Source organism: Trichogramma pretiosum, unplaced genomic scaffold (assembly GCF_000599845.2).
Source record: "Trichogramma pretiosum strain Unisexual culture from Peru unplaced genomic scaffold, Tpre_2.0 scaffold61, whole genome shotgun sequence".
Taxonomy (NCBI): domain Eukaryota; kingdom Metazoa; phylum Arthropoda; class Insecta; order Hymenoptera; family Trichogrammatidae; genus Trichogramma; species Trichogramma pretiosum.
The window spans coordinates 1,008,584-1,031,968 of record NW_019641638.1 but is presented as its reverse complement, the minus strand read 5'-3'; the positions used below and the strand labels follow the sequence as shown (position 1 = coordinate 1,031,968).

The following is a 23,385-nucleotide window of genomic DNA, read 5'->3' as shown; positions in this document are numbered from 1 at the left end:
ATTATTTACAATCAAGTTTCCGATTCATCTGTTTATACATTGCCTTCCAAATTTGAACCAGTAATAATTTGAGTTAAAGCGATATAGAAGAGAATTTATTTTTAAGTTTTATGTCACTTTTCCAAAGCGTTTGGATCTGTAAGAATTAAAGTTATGTTGGAATTTTACATTTAAAAATAACAAAACATGTAGTTATCAAATCTTACTGAATTTTTTCGTGGAAATGGCGAAAGTTGAAAGTGTATCAAATCGGGTTACTCGTCAACTGTCTCCTAATCAATTTCAATAAACGACTCGTCCCCAGGCCCCTTTTTAATACCCTGAAATCAATCAAGACGTTTATAAAAAGTTCAGTGGTCAACTACTGACTCTCGTAAGGGTGAGCAAATTACGTTTATAAACACTTTTTAGATCGCATTTTTCTCATAGGTAATCGTTGCGACCTTCGTAAACCATTTGTTGATGTCTTCTCAAATTTTTTTTATCCCCAAATTTCATCTCACATTTATCGCATGCAACATCTTTGCGACCTTCGTGTACTGGTGCTGAATCATAATCCATTTTTTTCCAAATATCTTCTCGCACTTGTCGAACTTGTAATCTTTGAGAGCTTCGTGTCCGATTCGTGTAGCGATTTTGCCCAATTTGGTCAATGCGCATGCGCGAGCCTTATAAACCGGAAATGGAATATTTTGAATCTGAAAAATTGTGTTCTTTCGCCATAACTTTGTCAATTTCCATCCAATCTGCACGAAATTTAGCCTGAATACGAACAACTACACTAGAAATCTATGACATATGCTATGCAGGGATTTAGCCGCCAGTAGCAAGTACAACAATTTAAAAAACCTTCAATTTCCGCCTAAAAATATTGCGATTTTGCCTAATTTGGTCAATCTGCATGCGCGGTCTAAATTTACCAGAAATTGACTATTTCAAGTTTGGAGAATTTTTTCTTTCGTCATTACTTTGCCACTTTCTATCCGTCTAACAATTATTATCCGATACAACATTTTCAAAAATAAATTCCAGCGTATTAATATATTACCTTATTCGCTTTATTCCAGCCACTATAATTAAACGTACTCTAGTACTAATTCTTTGTGAATGAAAAATTACATTTATGTACAAATTGACCTGTGTATGTTAACGTTTTACATCATTTCAGAATACAAAAACTTTATTATGGCACTGAGATAATCTTGGCCATAGCTCACGCGAGCAAATGTTCTTTTTTCAGGCTCTCTTAAACGGCCTTGTTCTGATTTTCCGTCAAAATCTAAATTTTTTTCGATACACTTTAATTGAAACACTACTTTTACACGTTTATTTCAAAGCTAGCTGCATAAATAATAGTAATTTTCGATACAAGTGCCATAAGTAGCACTTTATGGCTCGTGTATCGAACGCTATTTTATAGTATTAGTGACATAAATCCGCCATGATACTGATTAAATGATATCGCCCGAGCGTAGCGAGGGCGATATTGATGACGAAGAAACGTGGGGCTGAATGAGGGTGTAGGGCGTCAGTACGGGTTCAGGGCGGCAGCCCTGGTCGGGGTGCAGGGGGGGGGCGGAGCCCCCCCGCTATAAAAAATGCAATTCATAGTTTTTTTTATTAAAAACTTTAAAATATATAAAATAAGTTTATTTTTTGACAACTGCGTATACAACGGGCGGGCATAGAAAACATTATTTACGCGCCATCTACCAGAAATAAAAGATATGAGTGCTGCCGCTCGGACAGTTCAAAGCGCGATCATTTGTTTTTTTACGTCGGCAGTATTTATCCGCAAGAATTTGTTAAACAGTTAAAGTGAGGTTATTAATAATTGTCGTAACATGATTTCGAGTGATGATTCTGGTGATGAGGGTTACGAAATCGTATCAAAGGAAATACGAGAAATTGCCAAAAATGTTACTTTTAATTTGTTACCGGACGTTTCAAAACGACTCTACACTAAAGCGTATAACAAATTCAAGACATGGCGAAGAGAACATGGATCAAATTCGTTTTGTCAAGATGTCTTATTAGCATACTTTGATTATTTGTCTAATGACTATGCTCCTTCTAGTCTATGGTCGCATTATTCAATGCTAAAAGCCACTATAAATACTTTTGATCAAGTAAATATAGGAAATTATGCGAGATTAACTTATTATTTAAAAAGAAAATCTGATGGATACGTCCCAAAAAAATCAGAAACTTTTACCACAGAGCAAGTGACTAAATTTTTAAATGAAGCACCAGATATTAAATTTTTAAGTACAAAGGTATATATATTTGTGTACTCAGTTGTTTATTTATTGTTTTTTTATTAATTTATTTTAATTTACAATATTTATCAGGTAGCTGTTATCTTTGGGTTTTCTGGCGCTATGAGGAGAGAAGAGTTCACTAAAATGGTAATAAGTGACATTACAGTAGCAAATGATTATCTTTTAGTCAGAGTACCTATAACAAAAAATAAGGTACGCAGATCCTTTACTGTGGGCCATGATTTGTATCCTATTTGCAAGAAATATATTGATGCTAGACCTAAACCATGCAAATGTGATAGATTCTTTTTAAAGTATACAGATGGGGTAATGTCTCAACAGCCAATAGGTATCAACTCGTTTGGTAAGATACCAAAAAAAGTGGCCAATTATTTAAATTTACCCAATGCTGAGTTATATACTGGTCACAGCTTTAGAAGAACATCAGCAACTATTTTGGCTGATGCTGGAGGTGATACATCTGTACTGATGCGCCATGGTGGATGGAAATCTGCAAAAGTAGCTCAAAGCTATGTTGCAGAATCCTTACAGAATAAAAAAAAAATATGCGAACAACTTACTACCTTACCTATGCCACCGAAGAGCGTGGCATAAGTGCGGATTTATGTCACTGAATGCTATAAATTTATATTAAATAGTCTCGGCCTTAACTATATAGATCGTCCAATAGTGAAAAAAAAATGTAGCTGATGTTGCTGAAATAGTTCTCGTGAAACCTTACGACAAGTAGCTTTAGTTACGGAAAAAGAAATAAACAGAAAAAAATGAAAGTGAAAGTATAAAAAAAAAGTCATTTTTCCTTGTCATGTGAAACGAACCCCGGATCCGTAAATCTCCATTTGAACACCGATTGCAAAAATTCTTACCCACGTTAAAATTGGTCACAGAGACAATGAGGTTAGTGCAAAATGAATAATTCGACCCGTTGGGAGAAAAACTTAGATCTCAGTGAACAAAAAAAAGAGGCCGAGGCTGCAAGTAATAAAGATCTCGTGAGTGAATTAAAAGTCAAAATTTCCGCCGCCAAATCAGAGATAAGAGTGTTAGATCAATTGAACATAGAGCACAACTTTGGAGAACATAGAGGACAAAAGAAAATTTGGCTGAATAGCACCATCGAAGAGGAAAGTGAGAAAGAGGGTGAGTCCACATTCATCAACGTAGAAGATTTTTCGGGAGCACCAACCGCACAAAGCACACCGCATCCAACCAAGGTAACGATCAGGCCAAGTAAGCTAAACGATAAGCTGCAAGATAAGCAAGCCACACCGGAACCCAAGGTAGTACAAGCATTTATTAATCAATTAGATAAAGAAGAATTAGACGAAGTAAATCTCACACCAGCAGAATTATACGAATCACTACTAAATAATACAACTGTTAAAAATCAAGAGCCTGGGTTTATCGAAAACTTATACGATAAATTCAAAATCTTTGTCAAAAACCCGCTCCAGCTTCTCAATCAAGTAGCGAAAGAACCCGAAGAGGAAGTATCAACAGAGAACGGTACACCAAAAGAGCACGACAACGAGTTAAAAACGCAACAAAAGGACGAGACTCAGGAAAAGCAGCAACCTCTAAGCAGCACCATGGGTACGGAAGATAACAAAAACAGCGCTATAAAAAAGGAGGAGCAAACTAAAGCAGCATTCAACGCCACGGTGGGTGAGTCGCTATCCTCACTATTTAAAAACCTACTCAGTGGTATTGCAGTATTCAACGGAGAGTCAAAACGAAATACGACACGGCTTATCAAGGACTTAAAACTAGCTAAGCTATCCATCTTGCCCTGCCAGGAAAGTGAATTTGTCAGAAGATTGAAGCCAAAACTCGTTGGCCCGAAGACAGATAACATCGACTTAACAGATTACAGTACCATTGATTCTTTATGCAATTTTCTAGATAAGACATTTGGATTTAACAAAACTCAAATTGCACTAATTACAGAACTTGCTCAATTCCATCAAAGAGAAGGTGAAACAATCTACGAATACTACAGCAGGCTAAAAGATCTCAGCGAGGAACTCGAAGCAGCTCAGAGGCGTAACAAGCCGGAGCACATATTCTTCTCGCAAAACATACAAAATTTATGTCTAAATGCTTTTACAGAGGGGCTTATCGAAAAGATAAGAATTCGGATGCCGAAAGTCGGTTGTATGACAGAAGCATACAACGAAGCTGCCCAAATAGAGCTAGAAGTCAATAATCAAAGAGATAGGAGAGAGGGCGGCCAGATATCAGTGTCGTGCGCATTATGCGGTAAGACATCTCATAAAATAACCGAATGCGATTTCTTTTTAGCAATTAAAGGGAAGACACAGGAGTCAACAACAAACGGATGTTCAGGCTGCGGAGATCGTGCTCACACGATTAGCAACTGTAAGGAAATGTATTTGAGCAACCAGACGTGCTCCCGCTGCAATACAGGAGGCCATGTGGCGGCCACTTGCAACGCTCAAATCGCAAAAGACACCAACGAGCCGGAGGTAATTGAGATTGCAGCCATGGGACACCCCATGAACGTAATCTGTCAAATATGCTCGACGAGAGGGCATACCGCCCGCAGCTGTCAGTTCCTTAATAATTGGCAGCCGAGTATCCACCCAGCGCAACTCGACAGAGGTAACATGTTTAATAATTACGATAACGGTCAGTCTTATCGAAACAGCCGCAGCTACAACGAGAACAACGGTAGAGGCTGGAACCACAATGGCAACAACGGCAACGGGTATGGAGGGCGACAAAACATTGTATGCTATAATTGCCGTAAACGCGGCCACATGGCACGCGACTGTTATTCAAAAAACGGGCAACGTCTCGGGGACGGGCGAACAGAGACGGATGCACAACGCCCGAATACAGCGAACGACCAGCAGAACTCCCAGTAGTTATCATGAATATCTCACCTAAAAATTCTCCAACAGTCATAGTAAGCAGCGAAGAATTCAAAAACAATAGCAGTTTCATGTTGGACACAGGAGCCAAAGTAAGCGTAATCAAGATAACGAAAATATCAGATAGTGCAGCAATAGACACCAAAAAGAAGATACTGCTGAAGGGCATAACAGACGAGATCATCCCGTCGCTCGGCGCGATATACGCACGCATCAACAACATACGCCGATAACGCTGCACTTGGTGAGTGGAGACTTCCCTATATTACAAGACGGTATCATTGGTAATGAATTTTTCATGCAAAATAAGGGAGATATTAGTTACCGAACAAAAAGTTTAAAATTGAACGATCAAACCATAAAATTCGAGGCAATAGATATCAATAATTACGATAGATCAACTCCTCCTCAAAGAAGCGAGCAAAAAACGTCGGGGATTTTTGCATTTAATGATAGTATCGAATTTGATAACAAAGAGCAATGTCAAATTATTGACGGATTGATAAAAGGCACAAATAGCCTAGTAGACTTCGAAAAAGAAAACGCGATTAAATTGCAGATAGCTACGAAAATTGATGATAGCATTGAAATTAACGACGAAGAGCAATGTAAAATTATTGATGGATTATTAAATGGTACAAATAGCTTACTGAATTTTGATAAAGAAACATTTGAAAATGATGAAATAAAAACGGCAGGCAAAGTAGATTCAAGAGAGAGCCTATACGAAATAGAAGCACGTAATGTGCCGAGCAATATATGTGAGATAACCGCGATTGACGATAACGAAACATCGTGCGTGTACGAACGGCTACTGTGTGTAGAACAAGCGTACGACGACATATTTTTAGATGAAGACGAGGGTACTACATTGAATAACTATAGCGATCGCGCGGATAAGCTTTTAAACATTTTGAAAGAGAATAACGGATTAACGCATGAAACGGAGGTAACTGATCTGATCGTTGAATATCAGGATATTTTTCATTTGAAAGGAGAAGTTTTAAGTACGACCGACATTATTGAGCATGAAATCCATACCACTGATAACGTTCCTGTAAACGCCAAGCCCTACAGATTCCCACAAGCGATACAGATTTCGCCAGCAGGGAGATCCCACGTTTCCGCATGACACACAGGACCCGCAAAATTAGAAGCAGGGAGGTGAAGACACATCAGCCCGGCTAAATCGTAGCCAACCCACTCCAAGTCGGGATCCACCTCGAGATACAGCAAGACCTGCATGATGGCCTGGCGCAGCGTTTCACAGCGAATCTAAGGGAGAAGAAAATAAAAACCCAGCACTCTTAATAGAAAAATGTAAACACACATAGACTAGCTTAAGAAATTGTAAAACTGGCTTACCTGCAGGGCGTCCATGGTAAAACTAATATCATACGCCTTAGCGCACTTGTATTTATACCATAAGATAACCATGTAGTAGTACTATCAAATGTCGCGCTACCTTGTAAGATACCTTGTAGCTCTATACAGAAGCGAGATAGATCCCAGGTGTGATCTAGACTTTTTTTAGGTAGGGAGGTTTGTCATGTCCGAAATTCACGACAACGACGAAATTACGCATCGCCGTGATTTTCCGACATGACGACTCTCACGATTACACGGAAGCCATATAAACATAGTTGACATAGCCATAAACGTATTTCGCAAGCAACCGCGATACCGGGCCGCGCGTGTAGAGTCACGGGTTGAACTACAAATACCCACGACCTCGGGTAATGTCATAAAACCCGATATAAAAACCGAGGAGTCAACGATAGACTCTCTCTCGTTATCGCACTCGCGCTAGCCCCGGGTCTTTAGTCTCCGATCGCCTCGCGGTAGTTTAGTTTAATTCTAACTAATTTTGATTGTACAGCGTCTCGCAACGCTACAGCGTAAGCCCCTTTAAGTTTCCTATATGTAAAAGATCTTTGTAAAATAAAACATTCTGTTCCAAGCTCTAGCCCTCTGTGACCTTACTCTTTCTCCCCCCCCCCCCCCCCCCCCCNCCCCCCCCCCCCCCCCCCTAGTGTGCGAGCCCGGACATAACATCCTCATGTCAGATACATTTCGTATAATTCGAAGAGAACAATTCCAATTGTATCAGCTACATTTCGTCAAACAGTTCAATTAGTAACCTGCCTTAGTAAATTTCAAGAATTTCATGAAAGATCTGTATGATATTCAAACTGGAAATTTATCTGCGCAATCTAATTAATGCTCTTGCAATTATATAAAACTGCACAATAGTATTTACATGAAACCAAAACACTTTGATTCTTGTATGAATTGCATACCGGTGAAACTATTGAATTTCATGAGAAAAAATCGAGGAGTTTTGAATGAAAACTTCCGAAGATTTGCATGCCATCGTGAGCTGTCAAGATGACATCGTACCTGCAGATATTTTTTTTACATGTCTTTCTAAATTATTATGTTATAAAAGCATTTTATACTTAAAATATATTTGATATCAATAGATAAAGATTAATTATAAAGTTACATCATTTTCTTAATGTTAGTAATCATTATTATGTAATTAAACATTATCATACATATAGCTTCATTATGTTGCAAAATTTTTTTATACTTATCATATTTTAATGATCTTTAACATGTAACGATTGAGTACAAAAATTGTTGCATCCAACTAATATTCTATATTCTGCATTCAAAGACGTGAAATATTATTCAAGTCTTTCGAATATTTAGAAAAAGTCGCAGATTATTCAAAAAAGTATTTGAGAAATAAAATTTGTATGTACAAAAAAAGATTAACCGAGACCAGAGCATTATGAAAAATACCCTACTAAATCTTCATAAACACAATCGAGATATTCCATTAGATCTTCGGTATTGCACTTTTTTTTACCATCGTTTTTTTCAGTCTCGGATTTAACTTCCCTGAAAATCAAATATGATTTCTCATCTTATGCAGGAAAAAATTTGCAAATGATATTCATTGATATTTACGGAATCGTCGTTTTTGGTATTGGGCTCGCGGTGGTGACGACTCCCTTATCCTCCCGGACCTTTTTTTCGTCTTTGGTGCGTTCAGCCGGAAAATAAGCTTCTATTTCCGCCTCGATCTCTGCTGCGATGGAATCTAGAAAATCCAGAACTACTCGCGTATTCGATTAGAACAACGTCACGCGAATCGAGAACATCTTTACGATGAAAAAAAAATAGTACGTACTCTTCTGCTCGTCGATCACCAATTCCTCCGAGTTTCTCGTATTTTCCGCGTCTAAACAATCAAAAACAGGCACAAAAATTGAAGTTGGTCGGAGTTTTTTCTCGAAAAATCGACCGTATGACTTACACGGCTTGGCGTCCACGACGACGATTGCCTGCAGAATGAAAAGCTCGAGAACGACGACGATGATATTTTTCACAAACATATCGCGATCGATTTTCTCGGCTCTGCAGCACGACAGTTTTTACGAGTGTACAACTGCACAACAGCAGCAGCAGCAGCAGCTCCGGCAAGTGTCTTCGACCAAATGACAATACCGTCTTCGCGCGACAATCTTCATCAATTGTCACACGAAGAAAAAAAAAAGGATAGAAAGAGAGAAAGACACACGACACTACAATTTGGTGTTGTAATTCAATTCGACTCGAGCTTTTTTTCTCGATTGTGTACTAGATACATATCGCTCGTTCGATATAAATTTTTTTATCGAGTTTATTATAAAAATTCCAGGTACCAGGCCATTGTCGAGCTTTATGCGCGACATATCTATTGGATCTATTTCGAGAATCTGAATTTTGTAATAAAAACAAAACGCGAGTTTTAGAAATTGCAACTGGCACGATGTAGGTCACCAAATAAATATTTGGAATATAAAATAATATCTAGACGAGGTTCGGATTGCGAGTTCGAAATGAATATTTTTTTGGCAGAAGCTGTATCAATATCCAGTGTAAATTAAAAAAATTGTTTCTATTTTAAACCGAATCCGAAGCGAAATAACCGGGAAGCAAAACGGTCCTGCTATGCATCTTCGGGCGAGCTCTTGAAACGAAAAACTTAATTATCGATAACAATGAATCCTTGCTCGTTGTTATCCTTTTTTTTTTCTAAAACGAAAATTCTATTTCTTGTTCCTTTACAATTTTTCAGCGCTTCTCTCGCGCTTTCTCTTTTCTTTTCCTCTTACAAAGCCGGGGGTATTGTCGATTGTAACTTCTTTCGCGCGCGCGTGCAGCCATAATGTTTACATTTAATTTTCACTTCGAAAACATGACAATCGATTTTCAATTCTGTTTGCCCGCGCGCGCGCGCGCGGTGAAGTATTTCGCGCCGTTTGAAAGCAGATAAGTTGACGGTGCATAGCTCTGCGCAAATATCTATAGCTGAAAAATAAAAGAGAAAAATTGCATGGTGACGGACGACACAATTCGTTTTATTAATTTGTATGAAAAGTAATAGGAAAATCAATGATCGGTCAGACGATTGCAGAAGTAAAAAAAAATACATTTTATTTGAAAGTGTATTTCACGAAGGTGGCGTACAAAAATAATTTCAACAAAACGAGCACACTTAATTGAGATAAAAGCTATTAAAATGATACGAATCCACGTTAAGGTATGAAACTTTTCAACAATTAATCACAACGCGCTTGTAAGTAAGCACACTTCACTTAGCAGTTACGCAGTGACGTTAATCTTTGTATGAGAGAAAAAAATACTAGTGCTTAATACTTAATGCAAACATTAATTATATCTGTGAAACAATATGCTCAGCATATTTTAAACTATCATCTTATAACACGATGATTTAATAACGTATAGCGATTAAAGTTTGATTATTAGAAGAAAGCTCGCTTCTTGTGGGAGCTGCTCGGCGGAGAATCCAGGTCGAGATTACGCTTTCTCGATTGAGCTTTTGGCGGAGAATCGTCGAGATCGTCCAAAGTTTGCCTCTGGGTCGGTGGAGAATCATCCAAGCGCGTGAATTCGCGTTTTTTCGACTGTCTGGTCGACCTGGGTGGAGAATCGTCGAGCAAATCGAGGGCGTGCTTCTTCACCTGTTTGCCGGTTTTTCTCGGCGGAGAATCGTCGATTACACTTCGTTTTCTCGTTATTTGTTTGCTGCTCTTCGCACTCATCTGCTCTTCGGAGTCGGGCAAACATTGAGTAGGACGTCGAACTTGCCTACTGACTCCTGCTCTCGGCGGCGAATCGTCGTCGTCGTCGTCGTCATCGCTAATTTGCGTAGGCACTTGAGATTGAGTTGATGGTCTTCTGAACGACGATATATCCAATTGTCTCGTGGGCATTGTTTTGGCAGGTTGTTTTTTCGCCGCTGCCGTCGTTCTTGCAGGCGCCTTCTTAGCAACTGGTTGTCGAGCGGGTGCTTTTTTGGCTGGCGCTGCCGCGACTCTAGCTCTATTACTCATGAGTTTTGCATTGATGTCCTCTTCGTCTGAATTTATCATAATTTCTTTTTTGATGGTATTTGGCTCTTGATTGTCATCTTCTTCGTCTTCGGTGAAATCGGGGTCACCTCCGTAGGTAGCACTCGCTTGAGTTTGAGAATGTTGTCTGAAATCAGTCATATCTCTGCGACGTACAAGACTGTAACCACTGAAAATAAAATAAAAGTTATATTGAAAACTCAAGTCGATCATTATGAAATTCAATTCACGCACGAAAATAACTTACTCGATATTGCGGTAGAGTTCATGGAACATTTGCTTTCCACTCAAATTCGACAAATGGCCGATGAATTTTTCATCGTGACTAATAACTATAAGCTGGAAATTTTTGGAATGTTGAGCGCGATGTTGAATAACTCTAAAAAAGAAAAAGTTTGATAAGTCACTTAATTGTCATAGCGTTCGAGTAACGCGAAATAAAACAAAATAAACTCACTTGGATAATGTCACGGCCAAGTTTGTGGCATTCTCATCATCAAGATTTGTTGTGGGTTCGTCCAACGCCAAGACAGAGCATTCAGCGCAAAACGTTTCCGCCAGGGCCATACGAATGATAATCGACGCCAAAACTTTCTGACCGGCACTGCACTTTCCTTTCATGTCCATTTCTTTCGAGTGCTTAATTTGGACCAACTTGTAATTATAAGATCTCTTCTTGTCGCCGATTCCCTCGGTTTTTTGAACGCGAATTTGAATGGATGTGGTATCGTTTCCACCGTAAACATGAGTCCAGAGTTTTTTCATCATTGTATTAACAGTAGCCATTCGTTCCTCGTGAAATTTGATCATGGCTCCGTCCAAGACCTGAGTGAAACTTTTTAAATTCGCAATAGCTTCTTCTCGTACCTACAATGGAATATTCATAATTTAGATAAAGATTTTAGAAACGAATGAAAAAGAATATTTGAAGTATTTACTTGTAATTCTAAAGTCAACGCTTTATAATTTTTTCGTGCCATTCTATAGTCCTCTTTATTCAGTGATCTTTTTATTTCCTTGATAGTTTTATCCAATTCTATTAAAGATCCTTGTTTAGTACTTATCTGAAAATCATTTTACAATGTAATATTCGGCTGTAAAAAATAGATTCAAATAAAAAATAACATACCTCTTTTTCCAAAATTTCTTTTTCTTCATACAAAGCATTATACTTTTTCTTGCGTTGCTCATATTTCAATTCTTCCAATTCATCTTGAAGTTCATTGTAATCTTTTTTCAATTCTTCCATTTTTTCTTGTTTTTTCAAAAGATCTAAATTATTTTCAAGATCTCTTTTACCAGATTCTTCAGACATACACAATTCCTTCAAAAACCTGACCTTTTCTTCTAAACTTTCTCGAGATTCTTTCAGTTTTTCCGATTCAGTTGACAATTTTTTAACAATAGATTCAACATTTTCTAAACTTTCTTCTACTTTGTTTTTTATAAATTTTTTTACTTCTTCTTGAACAATTTCTAACTCGTGATAAACCGTGTTGATTGTTGATTTAAAATTCATATCTTTATCTTGCTCTTCCCGATTTTTTTTCTGTAATGAATTAAAACCAGTTATTTAATGGATTAAATTGTAAAAATCAAAAGTGCAAATAAAAATACCTTTAAACTAGATAATTCATCAACTTTCAGTGACAAATCTTCTTCAGCTTTGACAAAATTTGATCGCAACACTTTTAAAGATTCTTCAAGAGATGTTTCTTTAGTGTATAAATCTTTAACTTTTGCTTTTATTTGATTGAGCGCTTGCATATCTTGTTTTACTCTGATGATTTCTTCATTGAGCTTATTTTTTTGCTCCCTAGCCTTTTGAACTTTCTCTTGACCAATTTGTATTTTGGACTGGATTTCCTCAGCTTTTGTTTCCACAGTGCTAAACCTTTTCTTTAAAGCTTGACGCTCGTTCTGAACTTCTTGCATACTTCTATCACCAATTTTACCTTTAAGAAAAATGAAAGAAATTTTTTTTCACCCATCACTCAAAGAAAAATTATCTATGGAGATGCAGTTTCTTACCTGCTTTTGACATTGAATCTTTTTTTTCATCAATAAGACTGTTTAATTTATCCAGTTCAGCAAGATGATTATCTAATAATGTTACATCACTGTACATGCTTTTATAGACCTCTAGTTTATTTTCTGGTTCTGATATCAAAATTTTCAAATTTTCAAGATCTGAGTCTAATTTCTGAATTTCGCTCTTTGTTTTACTTAATTGAGATCTGAACATAAAATTAGATTATATTAATTTTTAATTTGATTTGAAAAATAAAGAAAATTACCTCATTTGTGGAATTTTAATTCTTTGCATTTTATTAATTTCTTCCGTTACTGGTTTGAGTTGTTGTAAAGCATCATAATGAGCTTGTTCTTGTTTTAATTCAGCTTCACATTGCTTCAAGCTCTGAGGACTTTTTTTGATTTCTGCAAGCATTTTTTGTTCCAATTGTTTTTCTTCTGCACTGCCCAACCCTCTATCACACAGTGGACAACATGTTTTTTTCTTCATTTTCTTCAAAAATTCTTCATACATTAATTTTTGATTTGCGTAAATGCCTCTTTGGTCTTGAAGAGATTTTACTTTTCTTTCTTGAAGTAATAAAATTTCATCATAATCTTGTCCATCACACTTTTCTGAAACTTTCATCTCATTTTCTGAAAAAACATTTGTGTTAGATTGTATTTTATATCATAAGTTAATATTTTCAGCAACCTTATTAAATATTAAATGTTCAAACTATATACCGTTGAGTTCAGAAATGGCCTTTTCCAATTCAGCATCTTTATGCTTTTGTGTAGTAATTAAACTTGTCAGTTTTTGCTGTTTATTATCAATCTCTTTTGATAATTCATTTTTTTCTTTTAACTATAAGAAAACATTTAAATATAGTACATTTTTTGAAATAATGAATCTACAAAAAAATTGAAAAATTTTACCAAAGAAGAATGTATTTTTTCAATGTGCTTTTTTAATTGTTTTTCTGGAACTGTTTCAGATCCAAAAAATACCATCAGGTTATTGGAATGTTTTTTTTTCAGAGCTGAAATTTCAACTTCCTTATCTTTCAATTGATTCTGATGTAATTCCAATTCTGCTTGCATTGAACTTAATTTATGTAAAGAATTAATTTCTTGATCTAATAGTGTAATGCGACTGTCATATTCTTTTCTTTGTTTGTTGTACTTTTGTAACTCTTCTTTTAAAGATTCCTCATTGAAATCTTTTAACAAATTCTCATACTGCTGTGTGGCAGTTTGCAAATTAGACTCAAATATACTTAATTTAGTCCCAGCTTCACCTGTCTAAATTCATAAAAGTACATAATTTTAACGGAGAAAAAACAAAATGTTTTATAAATATTTTATCCTTCACCTCTTTAATCTTTTTTCTACATTCATTGATTTCGTGTTTAATTTCTTCTTTTTCTTTCTGCTTTAATGATATTTCAGACTCAATTCCTGTTTTATGAGCTCTTGACTCATCAACTACACTTTGCAAATATCTCTCTTCTTGTTCATTTTCTTTAAGTTTATCCTTCATGGATAATTTGAATTCATCCAATTTGTTTTTTATAAGATTCATATTACTTGTTACCTCTATCAATAGAAAGTTAATGAATTAAATTCTCATCATTTTAATCTTAAGTCCAATAAACTAGTATAAATGCATACCTGTTTCAGAGAATTCTGAATCATGTGTTATTTCCCAAGTATCCAGAGCTTTGGATAACAATTCATTTCTTTTACCAACTTTTTCATGATATTCTATTTGCTTTTGTTTTAAGGCACCTAATTGAGTTCTAGCATCATCAAGCTTATTTTTTATTTTGCGTTCATTTCGATCCAAAGTTTCAAGTTCCTCAATATACTGCATAAAAAAAATATGTTAGTTTAAAGTTAATATAAAAGGTTTTCGAAAACTCAAATATTTACTATGTTCTGTTCATCCTTTTTCTGAGTAAGATTTGTATCAAACGTTTCAATTTTTGAAATTAATTCCTCTAGGGTTCCTTTATGTATATGTTTAATATGTTGTTTTAAGTTCTCAATATAATTTTTGGACATTTTGTAATTACTTTCAACCATTCCTGTAAATTAGCAAATATTTAATGAATTTTATTATTGGATAAAATTAATCATTACTAACAATAAAACAGTTTGATGGTAAACAAAGTACTTACTTAATTTTTCTTCTATTTTTTTATGTTCTTTTTGAACATCAAGAAAATCAATCATTTGCTCATCGATAGGTTTGATTTTGTCTTCAATATCTTTTATTTTTTGCGTTGCCTCTTCCTCTCTCGTTTGACAATTTCTCAAATGTTCTTCTTTATCTTTGACTTCTTCAACAATTTTAGCTAAACCCTTTTCTCTTTCTCTCAATGTATTTAGCTTGCCAGTTGAATCCTTAATTAATTTTGTAGCAGCTTCCATTGCCTTATTGTATTTAGAAGTATCAAAAATTTCATCGAATCTCTCCTTCAATTTTTTACCATCTTCGAGTGGCCAATTTGATTCTTCCTGATGGCAAAATATGACATAGTTGAGGATTGGTTTGGAAACACCCATAGCATTCAGCATTTCTCTGTCGATATCTGCGCATCTGCTAGTTATAGTAGCTTCCTAAACAGGAATCATTCGACATTTTTAAATATTCAATAAAGTACAGTACTTTTCTCTTCTTTGAAAATTTCTACCTGTTGAGTTTTTGGATTGAACCGTTTTAATGTGTTGTCCAGCGCTTGAAATTTTAAGGTGCCACTTTTTATTCTTGACACTTGACACGTCCTGACAACAATTATTTCATTGCCATGCTTGTCAATGATTTTGGCTTTAACTTGACCGCGTACCTTGTGTAGCAAATAAATTGAATCGTCAAAAAAAAAAAAAATTTACAACGAACTTGGCCTAATAAATAAACGATGAAATATTCACTCACCGAGTGAGTCGAGGTCAGCTTGGGCTCGTGAACGAAGGCCTTGCCGCGTTCCGAGTCCGGCGGATATTCCCCGGAGGTGACATACTTGAGGGCCTCGATGATGGTCGTTTTGCCGGTGCCGTTCGGGCCGAGGATCAGGGTGAGCGGCGTCGAGAAGTGGATGCGATTTTTCGACGTCTCATCGCCGAAATTTCTGATGCCTCGAATCTCGAGGTCCTTGACTTTGGACATCTTCCTCGCGCACAGCAAACAACGACAGGAGATGGACGAACGACAACAAACACACTCCGAAAATCAGGATAACGTATTGCGCGAGGTTCGTTAATTTAGCAAAATATAGAAGGTTAGGGATGTCGGCGAATTTATGCGCCCAAACCGCTCCGATTTATCTCCTGATTCGGCTGCAGCAGGAATATTATTTCGACGAGAGATTTTATAATCAATTTCAAAAAATCCGCGACCTAGCCACGATCGCGCACTAAGCACAACAAAGCACACCGAGCCAGTGATAAGATGATAATCAAAACAAGTTCTATCACGTTCGACTTTTTCACGTATATAATATCCCCACCCACTTGTATAATTTTTGCAGCCGCCGCAGGGTTTTAAATTTCAACGCAGCTGCGGGCAATACCTAGAATCTCGTCGCCTGTCGAATGAGCAAAAACATTCACATCGTAATATAATATAACGTATGACACACGTTCGAATTACTACGAACGTCTCTTCGCTGGAACGATAACTTTTTACTTCGTAATTGGCGCCAAAACGCCTCGCGCCCGCCTCTCTTCTGCGCTAAAACTCCGCGATTTGCGCTCGACTTCGCGTCGCTGCCGCTGCTGCTGCTGTGGTGTGTTTTGTGTGATAAGAACTTACAAGAGTCGTCGTCGTCGTCGAAAACCACGAAGTCTCCAGTGCAGGCGATTGGTGTAGTGATGGAGCTGTAGCTTTTTTAGCTCCTTTCGGCTGGCTGCTATCTACATCTATATCTCCGTCTCGCCTCCCCAGCTACATAAATGGTGTGATATTTGTAACCCATAGTCCAGTGACCGTATGTGTGTGTGTGCGTGCGCGCGTGTGTGTGTGTTGGTTGGTGCGAATATACTCCAAGATATACACAGAAAAAAAGAGCCCAAACATATAGTTCACGCGCCACGGCAATAAAATCGTTTCTCAAACTTTTTATTGTTATCGTCGCTCGTCGTCTTCGAAAAGGAGGCTTATCTTTCTTCGATTAGCTAGAGTTAATATAGAGAGAGTCAACTATACTCTACGTGTGTGTCAGCCCGTGCGTAATATCACGATCGTCGAGAGAGATTGCACCGAGCGAAAAATTCATTTCGCAGTCTTGCAGGATATAAATCTGCGATTGGACGTTCTCGATAGGTCGCCTATATTATATTATATTATTGATACGGGAGCCGCGCACGCACCTTACGATTGCAACGCTGTGCATACCATATACACAACGGTGCGTGTGTTGATTTTCGTCTATACGATAATATCGTATGCGTGTATTGGTGTATCTGTCCAAACTCGGCCGTCAAAACGAAGCCAAAAATGCCAATGGTGAGTCAATGTTTCCTGCAGTTTCACGAAGACTAATAATGAGCGTCGATTTCAATTGCTTTTCTTACCTATGTTTTATAATATCGCTCCGAATGGAGAACCTTGCGTGACTTGGCGCTCGTGTGTGTGTGCGTGCGTGTGTATGCATGTGTGACAAGTCTGTGTATATAATGCGCTCGCGAGTGCGTGTTGCTCTGGCTGCGGCTGCGAATTGTAAGATTCAGTGCATACACACACTCGGTCGAGCACTAATTATTTCCGCTTGCAAATTTCTCTCTCCCCCCCTCTCTACCTTTATTACTGTCTCACTTTTGCCATACTTTTTTAACTCATGCTGCATAACGTGAGAGAGATTAACGGTGCTTTTCTCGTTTTATGCACGGCCGCAGAGTAACCATACACCCCTGGAGGACATGTCGAGCTCTCGAGGTCAGGCCAGCAATGGCCCGCCTCCGAACTGTCAAAAAGTGTTCATTCAACGAGATTACAGCGACGGCACTATGGTCAAATTCCAGACTAGATTTCCCACCGAACTCGGCGACAGGGTGAGTGGACGCTGCAATGTTTTTCTTTCTGTTAAGAACAATATCAAAATTGATTGACAACGCTGTTCATTTGAAAGACTCTAGGATATTTAAATTGATTACGTGGTTCAAAATGTATTGAAAAAAATTTGTATCGCAACAATGTTTATGTAATTCCAATGACACATGTTAATCTTAGAAGTATACTATAAACTCCAAGAAGTTTCTTTATATGGACATTGCATATCTCTTTGAGATGTAAATGAATCAGTGGTGAATATAAATTATTATGCATGAAATTGTGTAATTTTTAAGTAAGCTTGGGCATTGATTTGGAATTGTAATAATTTTTATGATATTTTTCAATTTGCAGCTGGATCGTCCAACTTTTGAGTACACAATCAACCAGTTGAACAATTATTTTGCAGAGGCCGAAAGAGCAAGTTGTTCCACATACTGCGAAGGTTGCCTAGCATGTCTTACTGGTTACCTTATATACATTTGCACTGAGACTCATTACGAGAAGTGTTTACGCAAGGTTGCTAAATTTGTGAGTGAACAAAATGACAGAGTGTACAGGCCGCGTGGTTTACTATTGACTGACCCAACCACGCGAGGGCTTAGACTAATAGAAATCTCGGTGCTAGACAGACCTGCATCGTGACTGCATGTGAGCCAATCTACTGAAATCTTCATGTGACCTTAGTAAGCATCTGTTGTTTATAAGAAAAACTAAACGAGAAAAAGGAAGAAAAGAAAAATCACATGTTTGCGCCTAGTTTTTGAGTGGTGTTAAGTATTTTATTTTTCATTTTATATACACCAAAAATATCATGATACAAAATTGTTAATATCATCTGTACAGATTGTCAGTATCTAATATTCTAATATGTATGTGAGAGAATTCAAACGAACTTGTAAATGGTTTCGTTTGAAATTTCTTTGACACGGTGGCCACTTTTTAAAAAGGTCCATGATGAATGTAGGTAACCAAAGATTTTTTTTGCTCCAGCAGAAAACGAGAAATGTTATATTTGCCTCGAATAGTTAAAACTGCAATGTGTAATTGATGTAAGAGAGAAAGACAAATTTATGAAATTTTATTGTTCATGGCCACCTTGTTGATATCACAGATTATTTATAAACAAAAACATCGAGAGCTTCTTGTGTATATATTTATACCATTATCAACCAGTTTATAGGTTCAATACACAGTTACAAACGTATAAAAAAAACAAACAAAAAAATAAACGAGACATATAAAACTGTAAAAAAGATATTCTATCGGAGACTTTTATAGTTTATCTTACAATTTTATACTTTGTGTGAATTATTATTTTACAATTATATATATAAAAGAAAAAGAAATCTTTGTTCGAAACTAAATTACTAGTCTTTAAGGAAAACACTTTAGTTTTTAAACAAAACCGCAATGAATTACTGAAATTTTATAAATGACATTACGTTTAAATGTGCTCTCAAAAGTTCAACCATTGTATAAGATGTTATTATTATTATTTTTTTTATTAGTTAAGCGACCGTTGAACTTTTTGATCAAATTCTTTTTAAGAAAATTAAACATTAAACATTTTTATCAATGGCTCAATGTACAAATCGATCGATTTTTTTTTCTGTCTCACGATCATCATTATCATCTAGACTTATTGTACGACAATTTCGATCTGACCAGATCCCACGTTATGGTGGATTTATCGTCCTTGTAGCACAGATCCATGATTATCTGGGTGTTTCTTCGGCGACCGAGGGCGCCGAGACAGGTGCCCGTGGCCAGATTGTAGATCGGCACCGACCTCGAGCCGACGTGCTTCCACTCCTGGGTGCCGCCCATCTCGTGGCACTTGCCCAGCCGCGGCATTTTCTCGCTGCCCTCGAGGCAGAGCATCTGGCCGAGCACGAGCTCGTGCCTGTCGCTCTCGTACCACATCTGCGTCTTAATACGCATGCACGGCGCCAGTATCAGCTTGGCGCCCCGCGTCTTTACGTCTTTCTCGCTCTGTATGCAGAGAGTCGTGTTGCTCAGCCGCACCTGGTACTCGTCGGTGTAGTTGCGCTTTCTCAGATGCCAGGGCTGCATGACCTTCTGATCGACCTTGCTCCACTTGCTCCTGAGGTGCTTCTCGTCGTCGTCGGGCAGCGCCAGCTCCGGATAGACGTTCTCCAGGTACCAGGCGAAGTCCTTGCATTGCAGCCGGTGGCGCAGCTCCTGCCTCTCCGTTATGTCGCCGTAATCAATCTTGTGCACGTTCTTCAGAAAGTAATCCTTGTACTTGTCCATCCAGACGTAGGCGACTCTCAAGGAATTTCTCAGCATCGTGTCGGCCTCTGTCAGTCCGCCGTAGGGCCGCCTCCTGCGGAACACGTGGCCCACCCTCGAGCACGGGATCAGCTCCAGGCTGCCGCCGCACATCCATATCCTGAAGGATATCTCGAGATTCTCGCCGCCCCAGACGTCCATGCCCGCGTCGTACTCGCCCAGCCGAAAAAAGTACTCACGGTCCATGGCGAACAGTCCGCCGGCCATCGTCGGCGACCTGATGGGCTTGACGAAGTCCTCGTCCTTGGCTATTGTGTTGACCGGCAGACTGTCCCACTTGAAGTGCAGGCCCCAATTGAAGCCACCTCGCACCAGCGGACTCGAGGTGTACTGAAACGTGTCCGCGTTGATGATGTCGATCACGGGCATCGTCACGATCGTCTTCTCTCCAGCTATCCTCTCCAGGAGCGGCTCGAGCCACTGCCGATTCACCTCGATGTGGCTGTCCAGAAACACGAGCACGCCACCCGTGGCCTTTCTCGCTCCGAACATCCTCGCCCTTATCAGGCCCTCTCTCTTCTCGGTCTTGTGATACTTGATCTTACCGTCGAAGTGCTCACTCGCAAATTTGGCCACCTGCTCGTGCAGCTCCGAGCTGTCGCTGTAATCGTTCACCAGGACGATCTCGTGCAGCAGACTCGCCGGGCTGCGCTCGACTATGGAGTGCAGCGATCTCAGCAGGGTCGCGTAGTGCTCGTTGTAGAAGCATATGATGACGCTGGCGTTGGGCAGCTTGTCGAGGTCGTAGCGCTTGCCGTCGCGGCACAGCTTGTGCCTGGTGTCGGGCACCGGCCGACTCAGGCTCAGACTGTCCGAGATGAAGGTGTTGAAGGCGTGATTCTTGTAGCCCTCCTCGCGTCGGCGATGCTCTTCGTTATTCCTCACCAGGCCGATCTCGTCCAGGCCCTGGCCTATCGTGGACGACGAGTTGTCGTGCTGTTGTTGTCGTCGTTTGATCGGAATGGCCTGCATCCTTTGCAGCAGCTGCGGACTGTTCTTGTACAGGCCCCGCGAGCCCGAGTCGTATCTGCCATCGAGCTCGTTGTAGTAGTTGCTGGCTATCGTTGGATTCGAACCGGTGGCGGTGGCCGCCGCCGCCGCCACGTCGTGCCGCGAGAGACGCGAGTACAGGTAGAGACTGAACGCCCAGGTTAACGACGCTATCACGATCCCGAACAGGAACGAGGCGTATCTCGTCGATATCATGTTCACTCTTTTTTTTTTTTATTTTTGAAATTACACTAACGACTGGATTCTTTCATTTTAAGTGTGCTTCACGCGCGATTTGACTTGATTTTTGACAGCTGCATTGCACTGACAGTATTTATCCGTACGGTTCGATCTATACTCTTCTGCTGCGGCTTTGACGTATCCTCCGCTGCTCCTACTCCGACACAGACACACACACGGCTTTTAGGATTCGCCTACAGTTATGTAGTTGCGTTCATTGAATTCGTCGACTCTCTATATACAATCCTTCCTTCTTTTTCATTTCGAAAGGCAGGTGTGGTGCTCTTGGGTTTTAACTCTTCCGTACGACAGCTAAACAATGTGCAATATAAACAAAAGATGACGATGCATTATTACATACATTCCAAATTTGTTTGTCTAAACGAAAAATACCGCTGAATCGCTTGCATTTACGAATTGATTCCACTCGTGACCCACTTGTTGATCGATCTACAGTCACTCGTCGTTATTTTTTCTATACGCCGAGATCATTCATCTTCCCGAATCGTCATACTTCCATGAGACATTTTATGTAGTAAAGAGAATTAAGTTTACGATAGAATAAAGAAGAAAAAAAATGATTGTAATTACGTGTGTGCAAATCAAAGTCATTGAATTATTTATCGCAAGTGCTAGCGTGTATACAGTGTGTGTGTGTTGTGTGAATGCATGATGAACTCGTTATCGAGTCTGGAACTATACAACAATACCAATCAGAGAGACTAAACTCGATCGAATCAGCCTATGTACATGTTTGTGTGTGTGCGTACTCTACCTGATTTATAATTATCGTATATTTTTGTACAAAGCCGTTGATTTTCGATCTCTCGGACTCGGCGGGGAATATTAATATAATAATCCGATTATACATCTACAAAGTAGTATAGTTCGATCGACTGACCCCGCGAGTCTGTAATTATCGAGTCCGAGCGCAGTCCGTTTCATTTTTGGTGTGTGTGTATGTGTATGTAAAATATTAATGAAAATACGACGATGACACGGTATATGTAGGGTGGATTTAATGTAGTCTAAGAAATTTTCAATAATTGTAATGCTATGCTGTATTATACATTATTACGTAGACGTGCTACACGACTTGTCTAGTATACACGCGAGGCGAAACTATACTTTTTACATTAAACATTTAACGAAGAGACTAAATTCGCGCTACACAGGGTCTCGGGCGCTTAAGAGGAATTCATGTATATTAATGGTTCTTTTTCTACTTGCTCACTTTTTCCATGTAAATAATAACGTTTCTTGGCTATAACAGAAAAGAAAGTACAGAAGAAAAAAATCTTTCTTACGCATACGCTACGGGATCTATTGTACGAAATGTCGAACACATTTTTTCATTCGGAAAAACGTCGATCGATGTTTAGAGCCGTCTATCGCGTACAGGTAAAACAATGCAACTTTGGTGAAAGAAAAATCACACACACACACACATACGGGCTCGTAAAAATCGCAACAATGCGTCACTGCCGTTAAACTGCGAGTTATGAGATGAATTTCGCGCGAATAAATCGATTTCTTTTACCTTTTTTTATCCTTCTCGTTCGCGTGTCGGGTGCATTGGCATTTGGCTATTTTTCTTTCTATACTTCCCCAGCTCCAAGTAATCCAAGCCTGTAGTATACTACACCATATATACGCTCCGATAACGAGTGATGATGATGATGATTATGTATTGCTTTGCCCGCCGTTCGCGCATTGAATCTTGCGCGCGCGCGGATTGATTCGCCGAGTGCACTATGTGGATTTAGTACAAAATAAGGATCACGTTGATTTATACAGGACCAAACGATGAGAAATTGAAAAGAGAGAGAGAGAAAAAAAAAACACTCACGATTTAAGAGTCGTCGAGTTTCGATGTAATTTCTAAGTGTTTCATTAATAAAAAAAATAAGCGAGTGCTGTTGACTCGTGGAAAATTAAAATAATTTTTCTTACACTTACCTGTACAATTACTGCGTACATTAAAAATAAAAGGGTTTCGATCCTTTTTATAATTTTTAAGAAATGAATTGAAAATGTATTTTTTTTTTTTGGAATTTTGCAATCTTTTTAAAGACGTTTATCACTTTATTCGCTTCACTTTGTCTTTATTTAGAAAATACATGTATTGTATTCATCGTATAATATATATACCCCATTCGATCGTGTATATG

At 38.5% G+C, this 23,385-nt stretch overlaps 4 protein-coding genes across 6 annotated transcripts; 1 reads left to right on the top strand and 3 right to left on the bottom strand.

Annotated features, from left to right (window-relative positions):
• The first annotated feature begins 81 nt into the window (after window positions 1-81).
• Window positions 82-18,875, top strand: LOC106660587 (golgin subfamily A member 7). 3 transcript variants are annotated; one of them, XM_014383636.2, is made up of 3 exons: window positions 82-379; window positions 17,515-17,670; window positions 18,023-18,875. In XM_014383636.2, the coding sequence occupies exons 2-3, from the start codon at window positions 17,539-17,541 to the stop codon at window positions 18,311-18,313; spliced, it is 423 nt and encodes a 140-aa protein (XP_014239122.1). In that variant the 5' UTR covers window positions 82-379; window positions 17,515-17,538; the 3' UTR covers window positions 18,314-18,875. The 3 variants fall into 3 exon arrangements, with proteins under 3 accessions (XP_014239122.1, XP_014239121.1, XP_014239120.1); XM_014383635.2 differs by lacking the exon at window positions 82-379 and adding an exon at window positions 16,411-16,575; XM_014383634.2 differs by lacking the exon at window positions 82-379 and adding an exon at window positions 16,583-17,125.
• On the bottom strand, window positions 7,905-8,658 carry LOC111693799. Its single transcript, XM_023459465.1, has 4 exons — window positions 8,502-8,658; window positions 8,376-8,426; window positions 8,153-8,300; window positions 7,905-8,083 (listed from the first exon to the last, which is right to left on the bottom strand). Exons 1-4 carry the CDS (start codon window positions 8,578-8,580, stop codon window positions 7,972-7,974), a joined length of 390 nt encoding a protein of 129 aa, XP_023315233.1. The 5' UTR covers window positions 8,581-8,658; the 3' UTR covers window positions 7,905-7,971.
• Window positions 9,639-16,281, bottom strand: LOC106660585 (DNA repair protein RAD50). The gene is made up of 16 exons (XM_014383632.2): window positions 15,557-16,281; window positions 15,315-15,467; window positions 14,799-15,240; window positions 14,551-14,705; window positions 14,290-14,485; window positions 13,991-14,214; window positions 13,555-13,920; window positions 13,363-13,483; window positions 12,900-13,272; window positions 12,634-12,839; window positions 12,220-12,557; window positions 11,732-12,151; window positions 11,541-11,666; window positions 11,060-11,469; window positions 10,850-10,981; window positions 9,639-10,771 (listed from the first exon to the last, which is right to left on the bottom strand). Exons 1-16 carry the CDS (start codon window positions 15,785-15,787, stop codon window positions 9,994-9,996), a joined length of 4,671 nt encoding a protein of 1,556 aa, XP_014239118.1. The 5' UTR covers window positions 15,788-16,281; the 3' UTR covers window positions 9,639-9,993.
• A 359-nt stretch (window positions 18,876-19,234) lies between the features above and the next one.
• On the bottom strand, window positions 19,235-23,120 carry LOC106660586 (polypeptide N-acetylgalactosaminyltransferase 35A). The gene is made up of 2 exons (XM_014383633.2): window positions 22,755-23,120; window positions 19,235-21,526 (listed from the first exon to the last, which is right to left on the bottom strand). Exon 2 carries the CDS (start codon window positions 21,188-21,190, stop codon window positions 19,301-19,303), a length of 1,890 nt encoding a protein of 629 aa, XP_014239119.1. The 5' UTR covers window positions 21,191-21,526; window positions 22,755-23,120; the 3' UTR covers window positions 19,235-19,300.
• Between the last annotated feature and the right edge of the window lie 265 nt (window positions 23,121-23,385).